This window comes from Ochotona princeps, chromosome 9 (genome assembly GCF_030435755.1).
Source record: "Ochotona princeps isolate mOchPri1 chromosome 9, mOchPri1.hap1, whole genome shotgun sequence".
Taxonomy (NCBI): domain Eukaryota; kingdom Metazoa; phylum Chordata; class Mammalia; order Lagomorpha; family Ochotonidae; genus Ochotona; species Ochotona princeps.
In genome coordinates this window covers 77,644,594-77,663,438 of record NC_080840.1, presented here as the reverse complement: position 1 = coordinate 77,663,438, position 18,845 = coordinate 77,644,594, and the positions used below count along the sequence as shown (strand labels likewise).

The window sequence follows — 18,845 nt, the reverse complement described above, 5'->3', positions numbered from 1 at the left end:
CTCATGGGAGCCCTACCCTGACAACCTCATCTGAGTCCCTCACCCAAAGCCCCTCCTCTAGATCCCATCAACAGATGAACTGAGGAGTTCCCTGTCCTGCATGTGAGTGTCAGGGGATGCAACCACACCATGGTACTAAGAGGAAATCAGAGCAATCCTCACCTTCAGGTCTGCCTCTTGGGCCTGTGATACGATGATACCCGCTCAGAAGCCCAGTAGACACAGCAGGTCCAGCTGTGGTCCCTGGAGTTTAGTTGACCCAGTAATTATTCTTCTAGAAGATCCATTTTGAGGTGACCTGTTTTATCCCAGGATGATGTTCACCCTGAGCTCCGAGAAGGTTCTGGCAGTACCAGGGAGCAGGATACCCCTCCACAACCTGGGCAGGCCCCTCAGCTGGTCTGGAGGCTAGAACAAGAGGCCAGAACCCTGAGGCATAGGAGTCAAGTGCCAAACATCCTTTAGGACAGTCATAGGGGGAACCCCTGTAAAGGCAAAAAAAGGGGGAAATTGAAAGGGGTGTGTGAGAGGGATGTGCTCCTGACAGGATTTTTGGTTCAGATTGGGCTCGATTTATGTGTACAGAGTGAGATGGTGAGATGTTCTGTGGAGGGACCCCAGTGTCAACACAGAATTACTCTGTTTCACAGGTGCCTTCACTCAGAGCTTGAAGGAGTATGTTGTGCTGCTTGTCTTGAGCTTCCGTGCTCTGAGTGGGACATTCCCCTTGCAGCATCGTGTCTTCACTCAAGAGTCTAGAATTTTGGAGCATTTGGGTTTAGCAATGTTTAGCCTTTGTGTCTTTAGCCTACTTTGTGTCAACAGTTTTGCATCAAAGTTCATCAGATATTTATCCCAACAGGTCAGTACTCAGAGCCAGTGGTGACTGCAGGCCAGGGCGTTGCAGGGACTGGCTGAGAGTCCCAGGCAGCCTCCTGCCCTGAGCTGTGGCCCCACCTGGCCCCTGCTCCCTGTGACCTGCCTGCCGGGCCTTGTCTCTCCTCCTCCCGCAGGGCATCATCGCTGAAGAGAACAAGAACGTGCAGCCCCAGGGAGATGAGGACCCTGGGAAGTTCAAGGAGGCGGAGCTGAAAATGCGGAAGCAGTTTGGGATGCCGGAGGGGGAAAAGCTGGTCAACTATTACTCTTGCAGCTACTGGAAGGGCCGCGTGCCCAGACAGGGCTGGCTATACCTGACTGTCAACCACATGTGCTTCTACTCCTTCCTGCTGGGCAAAGAAGGTGAGCTGTCGCCCGGCCACCTGACCTCATCAGCCCTGGCTTTTCTCCTGACCAGGCTCCTGCTGGGTCTTCTTCCTCTTGGCCCCCAAGTTTCTGTTCTCACACAGCCACCAAGAGCATCTCCCCCAAAACCCAGAAGCCACCTTAGCAACCCACAACAGGAACTCATTTCACTCTTTGCCGCTTGTGAGGCAAATGCTTGCTGACCAGCCATAGTGGATCTGAGGCAGTAGGACCCCGATGGTCTGGTCTGCCTTCAGGGAGTAAACTCTGGGTGTGGGTGGGAGTCAAAAGCCCTGCCTCTCCCAGCTATAACCAGTGGTCTGTTTGTCCCAATGGGCATCCAGTGAGCCTGGTGGTGCAGTGGGTGGATGTCACGCGGCTGGAGAAGAACGCCACCCTCCTCTTCCCCGAGAGCATCCGTGTGGATACCAGGGACCAGGAGCTCTTCTTCTCCATGTTCCTCAACATCGGTGAGACCTTCAAGCTTATGGAGCAGCTGGCCAACCTAGCCATGCGACAGCTGCTGGACAACGAGGGCTTCCTGGAAGACAAGGCCCTGCCCAGGCCTGTCCAGCCGCACAGGAACATCTCTGCTCTGAAGCGGTGCGTTGCCTTCTGGGGCTCAGGAGAACCCTATTGTGGGTGAGGATGGGCCCAATTGGGCCAGATCCCCTGTCAGCCATCTTGGGCCCCCCACCTGATAGGAGCCAGGTCAGTACTTCATTGCACTGCAGCGCAAGGAGCAGGATACCAGAAGGGGTAGCAGTGTCCTAGAAGCACCACTGGCATAGGCAAGATTCTACATACTTTGTTCCTCTCGGCCCTATGATGGGAAGGTCCCCTTACTGTCCCCTGGCCTCAGATGAGGACACGAAGGCCAGACAGGCCACTGCTTGCCTTACTCCTAAGCTGTCCAGTCAGGGTGGGCACCCCTTGTTGGGGTGGTTGGGCCGGACACCCCCTTGAGGCTGCATCTGGAGGACTTGGATGGATCCAGGCTCAGGGCACACAGCCTCCACCCCCCATGAAGAGAGCACACCTCGAGCTCTATACCAGAGGGGCCCTCAGAGCCCTGAGATCCAGGCCTTTGGAGTCTGAAGCCTGCAGGGCTGACAGGGTCATCACCACTCTGTCTCTGGAGATGGATGCTTGTGGCCAACCCCTGCAGACAGCTTGTGTTTAATGAGCTCCTAGGTTGTAGACTCACAGGAAACCTGCACAAGGCTGGCTGTATCTCAGCATTTCCCTGGGCCCGAGTCCCAGCCATGGTGGGCCAGCCAGACTGACACCAGTGTGTGCAAAGGCCTTGTGTGCCAGGGGCCATTTCCCTGGGGTGCACTAGCAGACTGGTGGAAACCTAGACTCTGGTGGCACCTTTAAGACCAGCCTGTTGTGCAAGGGTGTCACTCTACAGATGGAAGTGATGGGGGATTCTTCCCAAAGCAGATGAATAGGGCTAAACTGGCAGGGTCATGTTACCTGCAGCCCAGCACAGGGATAAAGGCCAGGGTGCCCACCACTACCTCTCGGCACTTGGACATGTGGGTAAGCATCTGTTAAGCAGTGCTCCTGTGCATTTCAAGATTACCTGCATGTCTTCCTGCTGGACCAGTCCAAAACCAGGAGCTTCCTCTGGGTCTCCTACATGGGTGGCACAGGCCCAAGATCTTGAGCCATTCACTGCTTTCCCAGATGCATTAGCAGGGAACTGTTTTGGAAGTGAAACAGTTGGGACTTGAACCAGCACCCATATGGGATACCAGCACAGCAGGCAGTGGTGTAAGTCACTGTAGCACAACAGTAGCCCTCATTTAATTTGCACCCTTGATTGAACTGTAAGTTCCTTGGGCACCAGCTCCTGGAGAACCCCAAGGATTCTGGGAGTGATATGGGGACTGAGGCCCCAAGGCCTCCTGCACGTATGACCCCTGCCTGCTTTGCACCCACCTTGTTTCCTCAGAGACCTGGATGCCCGAGCTAAGAATGAGTGCTATCGGGCCACCTTCCGGCTGCCCAGGGATGAGCGGCTGGATGGCCACACAGGCTGTACACTGTGGACACCATTCAACAAGTTGCACATTCCTGGCCAGATGTTCATCTCCAACAACTACATATGTTTTGCCAGCAAAGAAGAGGATGCATGCCACCTTATCATTCCCTTGAGGGAGGTGAGCATCCTCAGGAAATGTACCGCCAGGCCCGGGGACAGGACAGGTGGGGCATCTGCAACTACAGCACCTGGGCTCAGCTCCACGCCAGGCATGGAGCTGGGAGCAGGCATGCTGTGTGCTCCAGGGGGACAGGAGGGCAGTCCCTGCGAATCCTCTCACTGGGACAAAGGGGTGTTCCTATCCACCCTGCCCTCTCAGAATCCTGTAGTTCAATTTTGGCAAAGCTCTGTCCTCCTGGCTGGATTGAGGGGCCCTTGTTCCTGCACAGCCTCATGAGGTCACTCTCAGAAGCCACCTTTCCAGTTCTTTCCAAACATAGACACCTTGGCTGGAGCACTGGCAGAACCATCACACCTGAGCTGTCACCTGTCGTGGTGGGGCAGCTCTGGCCTATAACCTTGCCTTCTCTTGTTTGTGGACTTCCACAGTGCCCCGGTGGAAACCAGACCAAGTGTTGCCGTGAAGGAATAAGGACAGCAGAGGGGATCTCTGACCCAGACAAAAGCCCAGGGTTCTGTGGGTTCTGGGGCTCCTCCCAGTCCTGGCATCGCAGAGCAGTGACTATTCATAAAAAGCACAGTGAGGTTTTTAGGCCATAGCTCAAATCTCATCACAACATTTTGTTTGTATTAGAACCTAGAGCAGTGAGGCCCACTGGTGTGTGTACAAAGCCCATGGGCTACAGGTGTAGCTGTGAATGGGTGTGGGAATAACGTGCTGCCTCAGTTTCCTCAAGAGAAGTCAGAGCCAAGAGCTCAAAATCTCCCTAAACTGCAGGTTGAGGTTTAGATGTCATTCATGGATTCATGCTAGCCCCCAGGCCCAGAGTGGCACCGAGGGGTTTCTAGATTCCTGAGGCCAGATGGCAGAGAGCTGTGCAGCACAGCAGTCTTGCCTTGGAGAGTGGGCCTGTGCCTGCATACCTGTTCCTTCAGTTCCCAGCTGGGGGCTCTGCAGGTATCCGATCACTCAGCTCCACGGCAAACCCAGTGGCTCTGGAATCTCCCTGCTCATCGTCTTCTCCCATTGCTCTCCAGAACTGTCTTCCCTCTCACCCACTGCCCTATTCTTTGTCCCCACCCCTCCCTTCCCAGGTCGCAGCCACGGCACTCAAAGCACCCCATCCCTGCTGAGAGTTCACTGGCATCCAGTGCCTGTGACCCATGGGGCCCCATGCACACCCACATCTGGACACACAGAACATACTTACACACCTGTGTGCTCACATGCAGGTCCACACCACACACACACATGCACATATAGAGAAACATACACCTACACATTACACATTCACACATGCATGCCCATACACCTGTGGATATACATTGAGTTCATACACATACCATGTGGACACCAGCAAACCATGTGGACATGCTCATATTCACACACATGTAGATACACATACATACACTCACACACATGCAGGACACAGTATGTGCCTATACACACGATACACACAACACATACGCACATACATACATACTCAGGTGAACATAAAATAACACTTAACGCATGCACACACAAACACTGTGCCCCACTTTGTGCAGCCTCACCAGTCTTTTCTCACCCCTGTCCCCTGCAGTCTCACTACCCTCTGAGGTCTGTGTCTACTGCCTATCCCATCCGCGTCCTGCCCCAGCTCCTACCCGGCTGAACCAGGTGCCAGCTTATGCCCTGTTAACTCTGCTTACCCAGCTTGCCCACTGTCTGCCCTGTTCTTGGGCTGTGGGCTTTGCTTAGATGTCTGCTGGAAGCCCTCTGCCCTGTGCTTGCAAGCTACTCCATGACCCCTGTCAGGAGTGTTTCTGGGATCAAGGCTGCAGCCTCGCAGGTGAGGGCTGCTGGCCACGCTTTGGAGCAGGCACTAGTGGGCAGTCTGAGAGGCAGTGGTGACCAGAGCTGGGCAGGTGGGAGGGTGGGACTTGGACATGCAAACACTGAGCCCAAGGCTGCGCATGGTGGCAGGCTCAGCAAATGGGTCCAGTCAAGCTTGTCACTATGACACGCCCGAGGACAGTTATGGACCCACAAAGCACGTCCAGCCACACAGCAAACACTCAAGAGACTGCTTCTGCCTTCTCAGGTGACCATTGTTGAAAAAGCTGACAGTTCCAGTGTCCTACCCAGCCCCCTCTCCATCAGCACCAAGAGTAAAATGACCTTCCTGTTTGCCAACCTGAAAGATCGTGATTTCTTAGTGCAGAGGATCTCAGACTTCCTCCAGAAAACACCATCCAAGCAGCCAAGTGGCAGCACTGGGGAAAGGAAGGCCAGCGTTGTAGACCCAGCTGCTGAGGTGAGAGCGGCCCCTTGGGAGTGCGGGAGTAGGGACGAGGCCAGGGCAGCCCTCAGCCTCTGCGCTGGAACCTGGCTTGTGATGTGCTTGCTGTGGGCCTCGGGCTGCGAGGACAGAGCTGGAGTACCCCAGGTGCACCCCACACACCCAGTAACTGTCAGTGTCCCTATCTGCACCCCCACACACATCCCAATCCTCCGACTCTCACCCAGCCTGCCTCAAGGCCCAGTCCTTTGAGGATGCTCTGGCTGTCAACCTCCCCAATCTACACCCTCCCGAAGTTCTGCTCCACTGAGAGCTGGGGCCACCAGTGGAGGTCGGGCCTCCTTGGGTTCTGTATTCATCAGCTTTGTGTTGCTACAGCAAACTTCCTGGTAAAACTAACTTCCTATTAAAAAAAGAGTTTGTTTAGCTCACAGTTTTGGAGCTTCGTGCTCCAAGAGCCAGTGACCCCGTTGGTTCGGCAGCTGGTGAGGGTGGCAGAGTACAGGGCCAGAAAGCAGGGAGCCTGGGCTAGACTTGGCTGTTAGACCAACCTGTCCCAAGGGCTGTCACCAACCACATGCCCCAGTGACCAAAGGGCCTCCTGCTAGGCCTCTCCTCTAGTCACCACGAGCAGATGGCTTCCACTGCTTGGCACTGTTAGCATATGACTTTGGGAATTAATGTCCTTTCGTAAGTTCAAGACCCAAATCCTCATCAAACCATGGTAGGTCTGTTCAATGGCATTTTCCCTGCCAGTCCTTCAGTCTGAGATTCTTATGGGGAAAGGTTCCTTGTTACAGACCCAGCTGTAGCACCATTAGGGACATCACAGGTATCCTGTGAGTCACTGCACACTTCTTTTCCCCAGAGGCAGCTGTGCTCTTTGCAGTTGGATTACTGGAACTGGGGCACACACAGCAGCTGTGTGGTGTTCCAAGTGAAGGGTAGGCCTCTTTGGTCCCTTTCCATCCAGAGGGTTTCTGCTGCTCCTCTCTTTTTCCACCCTATCCTTCCCAGGAAGGAATCAGGGCCATTTGTGCTTCAACATCTCCCATGACTTACTTTTTACCTCTTGCATCCCCTCTGTCCCCTCCCTCCCCCGGGTCAGTTGAGTAGTGACACAGAACCTCAATCACACCTTGGCGCTGTTGGTTTCTGTGAGAGCGCCACCTGCAGGCAGCAGTGCGTAGAGCCTGCCTGAGCTGTGGTTTCTCGCACCTGCTTGCCTCTGAAGCACTGCCTAGCTGGGGCCAGTTCTTGGGTTTTGGAAAACAGTGACACTATTACCTGTGATTACTTCTGTCTGTTAACTAAAACACTCCCATGAAGAAACACCCCCTGATTAACTCCTGAGGTCCCCAAGGCACAGCTTCTAGGAAAGGTAGATAAATCTTTTACTATTGCCTTTTAGTCACCAGTTGCCAACATGATGAAAGAGTTGGTTTTATTGTCTCGTCCAGGTGTAGCCAACTAGTTTATTTACTTTAAAATTGTTATTTATTGCTTTACTTGTTATTTGTAAGATGGAGTGACAGAGAGATGGCACGAAAGAGAGAAAACTATCCTTAAATGCTTGCCATAGCTGGGGCTGGGCCAGGCTGAAGCCAGAAGCTAGGAACTCTATCCTGGTCTCCCACATAAATGGCAGGGACCCAAGTCTTTGGGCCATCCTCTGCTGCTTTCCCGGGCACGTTAGCAGGGACCCAGATCAAAGCAGAGTAACCAGAACTCAAACCAGTTCTCTGATACAAATACCAGTGTAGGCAGCAGATTAGCCTGTACAATGTGGCTCCAGCACTTATTTATTAATGTCCTAATGAGCCGTGCACATATGCCATGGAGTAGCAGCTTAGTCTGACATCAGAGGGGCCTGATTCAGCTTGACTCCTTGTCCTTTAGACAGAACCCTGTTCATCTTCGATGGCATCCTTGCTTCCTAGTACCAAGATAAGTGTATTGCTGTTGTTGTTGCTTAACCTGAATTTACAGAAACACTTTATAATTAGCAAAGTCCATGTGTAAATCCACGGGTCTTGCTTCTCCACAAGAATCAGTAGCTCTGGCACCACAGTGCCCGTCACCCTAGGCAGTGTGGAAGCTGAGTGCTGAAGCTCGCACTGCAGCTCCTCAGGGTCCTGCTCCAGGAGCTTCTTCTTGGCCTCTCAGAGACTTGAGTCATCCTCCTCTGCTCTCACAGACACACCGACAGAACTGGATTGGAAGGAGAGTAGCCAGGACATGAACTGGTGCCCATATGAGATGTTGGCAGCATAAGGAGAGGCCTTGCCCGCTATGTCATGGCACCAGCCCCAAACCTTAAATATTTTTTTGTAAGAATCACTTTGTACAGCCAGTCAAAAAGACCAAGTCACATATGAGGACAGGAAAATGAGAGAGGCATCAGGCTTTTTGACAATAGCATTTTATAGAAGCAGAGTGACATTGTAAAGGCATGCAGGAAGACTTCCACCCACTTCCTGATGTGCACCCAGTGCCTTCCCAGAACCACCCTAGGATCCCTCACCCTCTGCATGCAATGGGAAGGCAGATTTCCAAGCTCCAGTACCGTGGAGCAGCCTGCAGCCTGACAGGGTGATGGAGGTATCCGTAGGCTCCAGTACCGTGGAGCAGCCCGCAGCCTGACAGGGTGATGCAGGTATCCGTAGGCTCCAGTACTGGGAATCAGCCCGCAGCCTGACAGGGTGATGCAGGTACCCGTAGGCTCCAGTACTGGGAATCAGCCCGCAGCCTGACAGGGTGATGGAGGTATCCGTAGGCTCCAGTACTGGGAAGCAGCCCGCAGCCCAATAGGATGATGCAGATCTCTGTTGATGGTTAGACCCAGGGAATATCAAGCGTATTCCCACCCACCCTGTGCTAGGTCTGTGTCTTTATCCTTATTGAGCAGTGCACACAGCACAGTGAGGTGGACCTAGGCTTGTGTTGGTGCAAATACCTAGCGTGGAATGTGCTGTGCCTGCCATAGGCCACACCAGGGTCACAGGTCCAGGGGCAGTGAAGGGAAGATGGAAACCTCAGGATATCTTCACAGGCAACAGTCAGCCTAGGGCAGTATGGGAGCCTCTTCATCTGGGGCCCTTGTGAGCAGGTATTGATCATCAGGTATTGATCCTGGGGCATAGGGACCAGGAGAGGACTCCTTTCCTCACTCGATGGACAGGCAGACCTTGGCAGGTGCAGTCTGGCTCAGGACTCAGCATCCCCCAGCCTCTGCCCTGCCATCCCCTGCTGCCTCCGTTTCTTGGCTCTGTGGCGACCTTGGTGCCACTACCTGCTTGTAGCATTTGTCCAGACACTCCCAACAGCCATGGCTTAGTGCCCACGACATAGCCTTCACTGTGGTCAAGGGATCAGGTACCCGGATGAGGCAAGGCTGACTGTCAGCCACTCCTTGTGCCACCTAGGTCCACACTGTCCCAGCAGGGAGTCCAAGGATGGTTGGGGGAGGTGGTGGGCTCAGGGCAGATACCAACAGCAGCTGTCCCCTGTTGGAGCTAAGCAAGGTTTGTGTGTCGTAGAGGCCAGGGCAGGGAAAGTGAACACAACACAGCACGAGGAATCCCAGCTGCCTGCCCTGACAGTCATGCCCTGGAAGGAAGTGTTGGAAAGCTACAGGCAGACTGAATTCAGACTGAATTCACCTGGGCAAAGAACAGGTCATGACTAGGGCAGCATACAGAACCGGCAGAGGAAACTGGCAAGCAAGGTGGAGTAGTCACCTGGTGGACAATGACCAGCCATCTGTCTTGTGTGGGCGTGGCCTGATCAGTCAGCTGCCTGTGGCTGGCTGAAACCTACCTGATTGTTATGCACTACCCAAGTCAGGTTTTGTCTCATTTGTGTAGCAACAGCCCAGGGACCTTGGAGCCGCCTGCTGGTGGTGATGTCCTCTCCCGTGTCTGCATTTTGCTGGGACGAACTCCCCTCAGCAGGATCCCCAGAACTCATTTCCTACGCAAGGGACCACCTTACCATAGTGGGTCGGTCTCTCTCTCTCTTTCTCTCTCTCTCTCTCTCTCATTTGAAAGGCAGAATCACAGAGAAGAGAGACAAAGAGGCTCTTTCATCCACTGGCTCACTCCCCAAATTGCTGCAATGGCCAGATCTAGTCTGGTCTGAAGGCAGAAGCCAGGAACTTCTTTCAGGTCTCTCATACGGGTACAGGGGCTCAAGGTCTTGAGCCATCCTCCACTGATGGCTACAAGTAGAGAGCTGGATAGGAAGTGGAGCAGCCGGGACATGAACCGGCACCTATACAGGATATTAGCACCACAGAGGATTAGCCTGTTGAGCCACCATGCCAGCCCCAATGGGTGCTACATCAGGGAGAGCTGGCCATAGGGAGAGTGAAGGAGGTGGCCCCAGCTTGCCACTGCTCCAGTATGGCCCTGGGCCCCACAGCAGCTCTGTCCAGCTCTGGGTCGAGGTAAAGTCGCAGCCCCTTGAGCAACTCGGGTGCTAGGTGCTCTCCCTTCCCTGCTTTTATTCCCTAGTTTCTCCCAGTTCCTCAGGAGATGCACCAACAGCCCACTAGCCCGTCATCTCCGCTCAGCGGCCACCAGGGCTTCAGTGCACAGAACGTGCCCACCGCCTCCCAGGGCCTGCTCAAGCTCTTCCGGAGAAACTTGCCCATGGAGGACCTAGGAGTCAAGGAGGTGAGCCCCAGGCACTGGCCAAGCCTTTCAAGAGAAAGCAGGGGTCTGCCTCTGGCTTGGTGCCTTCCTGGCTGGCTCAGGCCCTTAGGGCTGACAAGCTGGGGCAGCCCTCTAGGGGGGTGTGGGTGCTGTTCACAGGAGGTGTGATAGCTCCGCTCCACCCAAGCTTTACCTGGAGTCCCTGGGGAGTCTGCAGCCTGCTGGCCAACCATTGCTATGTGGAGAACGTAGCAGGCTTCCACGGGCCTCAGGAGCAGAGGCGGAGGGTGGGACACCCACGCCTCAGCACTCTGAGGCCCACTCAGGGTCCTCGATGCGCTGGTTCACTTTTCCCTCAGGCCAAGGAGAAGATGAAAGAGGAGTCATGGGACATCCACTTCTTCGAGTATGGGCGTGGCATGTGCATGTACCGCACAGCCAAGACCCGGGAGCTGGTCCTGAAGGGCATCCCCGAGAGCCTGCGCGGGGAGCTGTGGCTTCTCTTCTCAGGTGAGCCTGGCCCTGCTGCCCACCACCCGGCTCAGGGCTCTTCTTACCTAGCTTCTTTGACCCAGGGCTGTCCTTTCTGAGGTGAGACGGGAACTGCCATCCTGTCACATCACAGGCACTTGGAGCCTTGGCTCTGTAAGGGGTCCTGAGGCGCGCGAAGCATCCTGGGCAGCAAACCCCAGGGTCATGGCTCCACATCAGGCCTAGGATGCCTTGTTCCTCATGGAGGGGAGCTCGAGACAGACTCAGCCATGTCGACTGCCTGACCCCTGCAGTGGTCGCCTCCCACCTCAAATCCTGCCTGTCCTCTGTAGGGCATTGTTGCTTCCAGTTTCCCTGTTCTTGTTACCAGAGCACCAATAGGGACAGGAAAGACAGCTGCCACCTGTGTCTCCCCAGGGGCCTGGAATGAGATGGTGACTCACCCTGGCTACTATGCTGAGCTGGTGGAGAAGTCCATGGGCAAGTACAGCCTGGCCACGGAGGAGATCGAGCGAGACCTCCACCGTTCCATGCCTGAGCACCCCGCCTTCCAGAACGAACTTGGGATCGCTGCGCTGCGGCGGGTCCTGACGGCCTACGCTTTCCGAAACCCCACGATTGGTTACTGCCAGGTAAAGAGGAGTGCAGAGAAAGCACCTCACTTGCACCCCCTCCAGGGGCTCGTGGGACCTGTGTGGGGACCTTACAAACCTGTGACCTTGCCCTGTACCCCAGAAAGGAGTCGCAGAACAGATGTAATTTACAAACAGCTGCAATTACTCATCTCATCCTCATGTCAAGTGTTGTCTTCCAATGTGCTTCTGTTTCTTCGTCCTGCATTTGATTGTGTGTGCCTGTGCGTGTGTATTCATACAATTTACCACTTTAGCCATTTTTTAAAAGACTCTTTTACTTCAAAGACAAAGAGAAGGACAGAGAGGCAGTGATCTTTTATCTTCTGGCTCACTTGCCACAGCAGCCAGAGCTGAAGCCGAGCCAAAGCCAAAGCCAAACCCAGGAGCCAGGAACTCCATCTGAGTCTCTCACACGGGTGGCAGGGGCCCAGGTACTTGGACCATACTCTGCTGCCTTCCCACATACCTTCGCAGGAAGCTGGATCAGAAGCAGAGCAACCAGGAACCAGCATTCCAGTATGGGATGGCCCTCAGTACCACAACGTAGGGCCCCGTTTCCACCGTGTTGAAGCATTTAGTTTGGCGATGTTAAGTACATTCACACTCTGTGCAGCCATTGTCACCATCCATCCACAGGACTCCCCCCGTCAGATTGGAGCTCGTACCCCCTGACCCGTAACTCCAGCCCCAGCCCTCACAGCTCTCACAGCCCTCACAGCCCTCACAGCCCTCACGGCCCTCACAGCCCTCACGGCCCTCACGGCCCTCACAGCCCTCACAGCCCTCACAGCCCTCACAGCCCTCACAGCCCTCACAGCCCTCACAGCCCTCTCAGCCCTTGGCTGCCGCCTTTGTTCTGTCTCCGTGAGTTTCACTGTCCTGGGGACCGCCAACCTCACGTAATCTGTGCTTTTGTAAGTGACTTATCTCACTGAGCCAGTGTCCTCAAGTTTCTTATATGCTGTCCCGTGTGTCAGAATCTTTTTTTTAATCTTTTTTTTTTACAATGTATTTATTTATTTGTTTGAAAGGCAGTTACAGAGAGAGAGAGTACTTCCATCTGCTGATTTATTCCTTAAATGACTCCTGGATGTTCAGGGTGAAGAAAAGAGGCAGGAACTCCACCAGTCTTCCGCATGGGTGGCAGGAGCCATTTTCTGCTGCTTGGCCAGCACATTATCAAGGAGCTGGATCAGCAGTAGAGCAACCAGGACCTAAACTGGTGAACACATAGGATGCCGGCATGGCAGGTAGCAGCTTAGCTCACTGTGCTACTACACATGTCCCAATCAGTATCTGTCTGTCTGTCTTTCTTTCTTCCTCTTTCTCTTTCTTTCTCTCTCCTTCCTTCCTTTCTCTTTCTCTCTTTCTCTGTTTCTTTCTTAAGGTTTGTTTATTTGAAATGCAAAGTTACAGAAAGAGAGAGAATAACAGAGAAGAGAAAGAGATCTTCCATTTGCCAGTTCACTCCTCAAATGGCCACAACAGCCAGGGTGGGGCCAGGCTGAAGCCAGGAGCCTGAAGCTGCTTCGGCATTTCCCACGTGGATAACAAGGGCCCAAGTACTTGGGCAATCTGCTGCTGCTTTCCCAGGCCATTAGCAAGGTGCTGGATTGGAAGTAGAGCAGCCGGGACATGAACTGGTGCCCACATGGGATAGTGGTGTCCCAGGTGGCATGGTGGTTTATCCACTTCTCTTTAATGCCAGCCCCAGTCTATTTTCTTTGCGCGGCTGGGTCATGTTCTGATGTAAGCTCCATGTTTCCTTCATCCCTGTGTCCTCTGGTAGACACTGGGGTTGCTCTGCCTGCTGCTTTGACAGCTGCTGGTGTCCCCAGAGGTGGGACTGCTCGGTCGCATCATGGTCCTGCCCATGGTGGGAGCCTCCACTGCTCACAGCAGCTGTGCCATCTACCCTCCCAGCAGTCATTCACCAGGGCTCTGGCCTCTCCAGCTCCCTGCCGAGGCTTGTCTGGTTGGTTGTTGTAGTGGGTATCATGTGAGATTTTGATTAGAGGCTTGTCTGGTTGGTTGTTGTAGTGGGTATCATGTGAGATTTTGATTAGCATATCTGAGAGCTTTGTTTTGAAATCTAATGGACATTTTCCTGGCCAGGTCATATGATTTCTGTTTGCCTAAAATTGCCCTGGGATTTCGGGGAAGCCCACTCCCCACAGCTCCTGCTCTGTGTGCCACATCACCAACTAGAGACCACTGCAGAGAGGTGATCTTTGAGAGCCAGCACTGCAGCAAAGTGATACATACCACAGCAAAGTGCGGAGTCCCAGCTGCTGCACTGGGGAAGGCCCAGAAGATGGCCTGGACACCGCCCCCTCGCACACACACACTCACACCCATGTGGGAGACGGCCCATGTGGCCAGGCTTTTAGGCCCTGACTTTGGCATGGCTCAGCCTCCACCATTGAGCCCACTGAATAAATTATCTAGCAGATGAAAGATTCCCCTCTCTCTCTCTTTTTATCTTTCTGTCTGCCTTTCAAATTTAAAATAAAGCAGACAAAAAAATGCTTTTTAAAACCAGTTTGCCTACTTTGTTGCTTCTTGGTAAGTCTGTTAGCAGCTGCTGCTGTGCTGTGTGAGTGCTGCTGCAGCAAATGGCCACCGCCCAGCCATGCGGCTGCTTCCCAGCCCAGCTGGGCCCTGCAGCCACTGCTGCCCAGAAGTGTTCTGTGCTGACATCCAAGGCCAAGCTGAAGCTCTGGCAAGTTCATTTCCTGCAAATTGCCTTCTGGCCAGTTTCCCAGGTTGGGGCGAGGATGGTTTCTCCTCGGGGTGCTGGGTCCTCCCAAAGGGGCTGGCCTGTTGTCAGGGAGAGGACATCTTGCCTGTTGGCCTACTCACCATCCCTGTGCCCAGCAGGCGATGAACATCGTGACCTCAGTGCTCCTGCTCTACGGCAGCGAGGAGGAGGCCTTCTGGCTCCTGGTGGCCCTGTGCGAGCGCATGCTGCCCGACTACTACAACACCAGGGTGGTGGGTGAGTGGTTCAAGGGACTCCCTTACTGGAGGGGGCAGCCTTGCCCCAGGCTGGGAGCCTCCCAGGCCTGTAGTCTGCGTCCAGCCTGTGCTGCAAATGAGCTAGCAAGCACCACTAGGAAGGGAGGGAGCACCCAGACCTCTGCCTGCAGGGTCCACACTCTTGCCGGCCCATGTGTGGCTTCCCGCAAGTCACTGGCGGCCAGAGGCTGTGCCATCCTCAGGAATTGGTGAAAGTCCACCTTAACTCTGAATGCCCATCCATCAAACTTCATGTAAACCTCTCTATTACGAAAGATTCCAAACATGAAAACCAGAGAGTGTGGCGCACCCCCACACATTTGTCGCTCAGTTGCAGCTACTACAAACACACATCCAGCATGTCTCTGAACTGTGCAAACCCAGCCTTTGAAGTGCATGTAACTGTGTGCCGTGCTCAGCTGCCTGCACGGCCCTTCCACTGCCGCAAGCGTTCTGGAGTTGCCACTCTGTCTTCTGGGGCTGGGCTATTCACAGGCAGTCTGATTCTGATGCTTTCATGAGGAAATCAATGCCCTCGCCAAGGGGACGTACAAAGAGAGGAATGCACTGAAAGCTGTAGGAAAAATAATGACCTATTGCTTCTTGTTTTCTGCATTGACCTCCCAGCCCTTGTCATAGTGGGACTGGTGGGTGGGGACGGGTGGGGCCTCAGACCCCAGCATTCATTCCCCATGAGGGTCCACTGGAAGCCATGGGACTGACTCACTGTTCAGCTCCTACCATCCTCCCCACAGGAGCCCTGATTGACCAAGGCATTTTTGAAGAACTCACAAGAGACTTCCTGCCCCAGCTGTCAGAGAAGATGCAGGAGCTGGGCGTGATCTCCAGCATCTCGCTCTCATGGTTCCTGACCCTCTTCCTCAGCGTCATGCCCTTCGAGAGCGCCGTGGTCATTGTTGACTGCTTCTTCTACGAGGGCATCAAGGTGATCCTGCAGGTGGCCCTGGCCGTCCTGGATGCCAACATGGAGCAGCTGCTCGGCTGCAATGACGAGGGCGAGGCCATGACCGTCTTGGGCAGGTGACCATGCTCAGCTCTTCTACCCTGCTCTGTGCCAGCCCTGGCTGCCACTCCATTAACATCAAGTGACCACACCCAACAAGTTCCCAGTTACAGCTGGCCCAGGGATATGCAGGGGCAAAGAAGAGCTTCCTTCCTGTTTACTGTTACAGTAATTCCAGAGGTAGACAGAGTTCCTGTCTCTTGGTTCATTTCCCAGTGTTCTGAGTGAGACCAGACCAGGTGAAGCCAGGAAGCAGTAACTCAACCTAGATCTCCCATCCAGGTTGCAGAAAAATAGCTGCTTGTGCCATCACCATTGTATCCCAGTAATCACATTAGCAGGAAGCAAGAATATGCAGCTGGAGCCAGGTGCCAAGCCTACCACTGTGATGTGAGACATGGACCTGTTTAACCCGTGTCTTCACAGGCCAAATGCTGGGAGGAAGTAGCACAGTGGGTGGACTGACTGGGGAGCCACTGCTCAGACGTGTTCAGGGAAAGATTCTGGGGGTACACCATGCCAAAACCATGCAATGACAATGGCAGCTCTGTCCCTCAGAGCAGTCTGGTTACACCTCCTCAGCTCACTGTTGTCCATTCCCCAACCAGGCCTGCTCTGGGAGACTGATGCCTGGCCTGTCACACCTGAGGCCCAGGGCCAGCCTGGATGCCTCCTCCTCTGTGCAAGTCCCTGTAGATTTCCTTCTGGGATGCATAGGTCAAGATGCCCCTTCTATGTACCTGTGCCTGCCTCGTCATGGATTCTTCTGTTCCTGTCTCCTTGCAACATCCTGCAGGACCCTGACCAGGCCTGAGCTTGTGCATCCATGCCACTTGTTTATCTTTCATTCAAAGGATCAGCAGACATCTGCCTACCTGGCCATCAAGCCTGTCAGCCATGCTCAGCCCCCTTCTGGCTCTTTCTGACCTGCCTTGAGCTCTGCCCAGTCCTGACAGCCTCCCCACATGCATGTCCCTGTCCTGGGATGCTCCCACACAGCAGGGATAGCCACGGTGCCTCCAGAGGCTGGGCTGGGTAGCTGTGTGTCCACCCTGAGGTCCGGACACCTTGCCTGCTATGCGTTTCCTACCCACAATAGTGTGGCCTTGCTCAGGAGCCACAGCAGGGGACGGGGTCCTGGCCAGACTAGGTCCCAACGTATGTAGCCCTAAATGAGCCAGGTTACTTGGGCCGCTGAAAACACTGCTGCAACAGGTGCCTCGTTAGCTCTCCTGAGACTCCATCCTTTGTTCTCATTCTTCTTGGCTAGGGCAAACACACCATCCCTCCAACTGGATACGTAAAGGGGGTCCTTGCCCATGGAGTCCCAAAAGACAGCCCGGCACCTTCCATGTGCAGAACCTTATGTGGGGAGGGGCCGAGGTCTGAGGGGAGCTCCCTGACTTTCCAGGGTGACTGCTGGGGCAGGCTGTATCCTCCTGGAGGGTCTGCCATAACTATGAGTGGTCTCGATGTCTGACCCTTTCCCCACACAGATGTCTGGACAATGTGGTCAATAAGCAGAGTACTTCCCCACCAGTGCCACACCTCCATGCCTTGCTGACCAGTGGAGACGAGCCTCCCACACAGACAGACATCTTTGACCTCCTCAAAGCCTCCTACGAGGTCAGCACTCAGCGGGGAGGTGTGGGGGGTGACAGCCCTGCACCCTGTGGCTGTGCATTGTCGCACCTAATTATCCCCACCTGTCTGCAGAAATTCAGCAGCCTGCGGGCCAGCGACATTGAACAGATGCGGTTTAAACAGAGGCTGAAAGTGATCCAGTCCTTGGAGGACACAGCCAAGAGGAGCGTGGTATGTGGGCATGGGGGGCGCACACTCCCCTGCTGCCTCACCACCAGTGTCAGCATTAGGATGTGTGGGACGAGGCAGGGGCATGGTGGGGAGAGGTCATGGTCGTTTTATTCTGCTCCCAGATGGGCCAGTGGAAAGCCTGTCTGAGGCCCTGTTCCCCCAAGGCCTAGCACCCTCTGTCTCCCAAGCTCTGCCACATGTCCCCTACTCTTGCCCTGAGCATCCTGCAGCTGCCCTCTGAGCACCTGCGTGCCATGCCTCTGCCTCCAGCCTTCATCCTCCGCATCCCTGGATGAGTGCAGGTGCTCCTGCCACAGGATCTACTCATGGTCTCTTGACTGCCAACCTCGTTCCCACATCCCCAGTGCCCCTCCACAAATCTTTCAGACACTCTGAGGTCACAAGTGACAGAAATGCATGGTTCCAGCTGACTGAAGTAGAAAGAGAAGTAGCTGGCTGGTGGTTTCAGGACCCCTTCCCAAGAGCTGGGACCTGAGTCACAGCAGAGGTCCAGACAGGAGGAACTAAACAATGTCCCATGTCCCCCACTCTCAGCCCACTAGGGCACAGACCTCAGGGAGCTTGCACTGAGTGGCAGGCTGAGTGGTAAGAGGCCAGCAGGGCAAGGCCCTGCCCTCAGTGGGATGGCCAACTTGCCACACTGAGGGGCAGCTCGTGCCTTTGCCCTGGTCCCTGTGACAATCTGTCTCCTGCTGCAACAGGCACCTGAGAGTCCCTCAGCCCACCTGTCTCTTTCCTTCTAGGTTCGAGCCATACCTGGAGACATTGGTTTCTCCATTGAAGAGCTGGAAGACCTTTACATGGTGTTTAAGGTGAGAGCTGAGAACAGGGACAGGACCTGTAACAGTGACCTTGTCTTCCAAGAGCATCCTCAGCACAGAGGTTCCTGCCGGAAGAGAAGGGGTTTGGAAGCATGTGCGCATGCACTTGCAGTGAAGTCTAAGTGGTAGAACTTAAGCCTTGTTGGAGTTTAGGCAGAACACTCCCTTAGAAAGCACAAGGCAGCTTACACCAGAAGTTCTGGGGCTCAGGAACTGCAGAGTTCAGGGAACAGCGTCAGGCCTGGCTGGATCCAGGGACTCAGATGCAGTGTTGTACACTCTCTCGCCCTCTGATGTTCTCTGAACTGCGCTTCCTGCAGAGTCCATGGCTGTCTGCAGCTCCAGGGACATGTTATCCCCTCAGTAGCCCCTGGACAAGGGATACCTTTCTTCCAAATGATCATTGACTCAAGTTAGGTACTATGGCTCAAATTAGGGTGGTGTTGAATGTTAGGCAAAACAGAAAAAAAAAATAAGAATTATTTATTTTTGCACCTGGCCTAATAGTCTAGTCCTCACCTTGCATGTGCTGGGATCCCATGTGGACTCCAGTTCATACCCTGGCTGTTCCACTTCCCTTACAGCTCCCTGTTCCTGACTTGGGAAAGCAGTCGAGGATGGTCCAAGGCTTTGGGACCCTGCACCCATGTGGGAGACCCGGAACAAG

At 54.3% G+C, this 18,845-nt stretch overlaps 1 protein-coding gene across 6 annotated transcripts in view; it reads left to right on the top strand.

Moving 5' to 3' along the window:
* The window catches only part of TBC1D9B (TBC1 domain family member 9B), a 47,525-nt gene that overhangs the window by 22,236 nt on the left and 6,444 nt on the right, over positions 1–18,845 (top strand). For all 6 annotated transcript variants that reach the window (XR_009246110.1, XR_009246111.1, XM_058668855.1 and 3 more), the window contains exons 4-15: positions 1,014–1,242; positions 1,590–1,848; positions 3,206–3,413; positions 5,500–5,712; positions 10,212–10,373; positions 10,712–10,862; positions 11,262–11,476; positions 14,360–14,477; positions 15,253–15,538; positions 17,018–17,147; positions 17,238–17,336; positions 18,101–18,169. Coding sequence is in view for 4 of the 6 variants with exons in the window: in XM_058668855.1 (XP_058524838.1) it covers positions 1,014–1,242; positions 1,590–1,848; positions 3,206–3,413; positions 5,500–5,712; positions 10,212–10,373; positions 10,712–10,862; positions 11,262–11,476; positions 14,360–14,477; positions 15,253–15,538; positions 17,018–17,147; positions 17,238–17,336; positions 18,101–18,169 (2,139 nt within the window). In the remaining 2 variants the exon portion in view is untranslated. The remainder of the gene's footprint in view (positions 1–1,013; positions 1,243–1,589; positions 1,849–3,205; positions 3,414–5,499; positions 5,713–10,211; positions 10,374–10,711; positions 10,863–11,261; positions 11,477–14,359; positions 14,478–15,252; positions 15,539–17,017; positions 17,148–17,237; positions 17,337–18,100; positions 18,170–18,845) is intronic.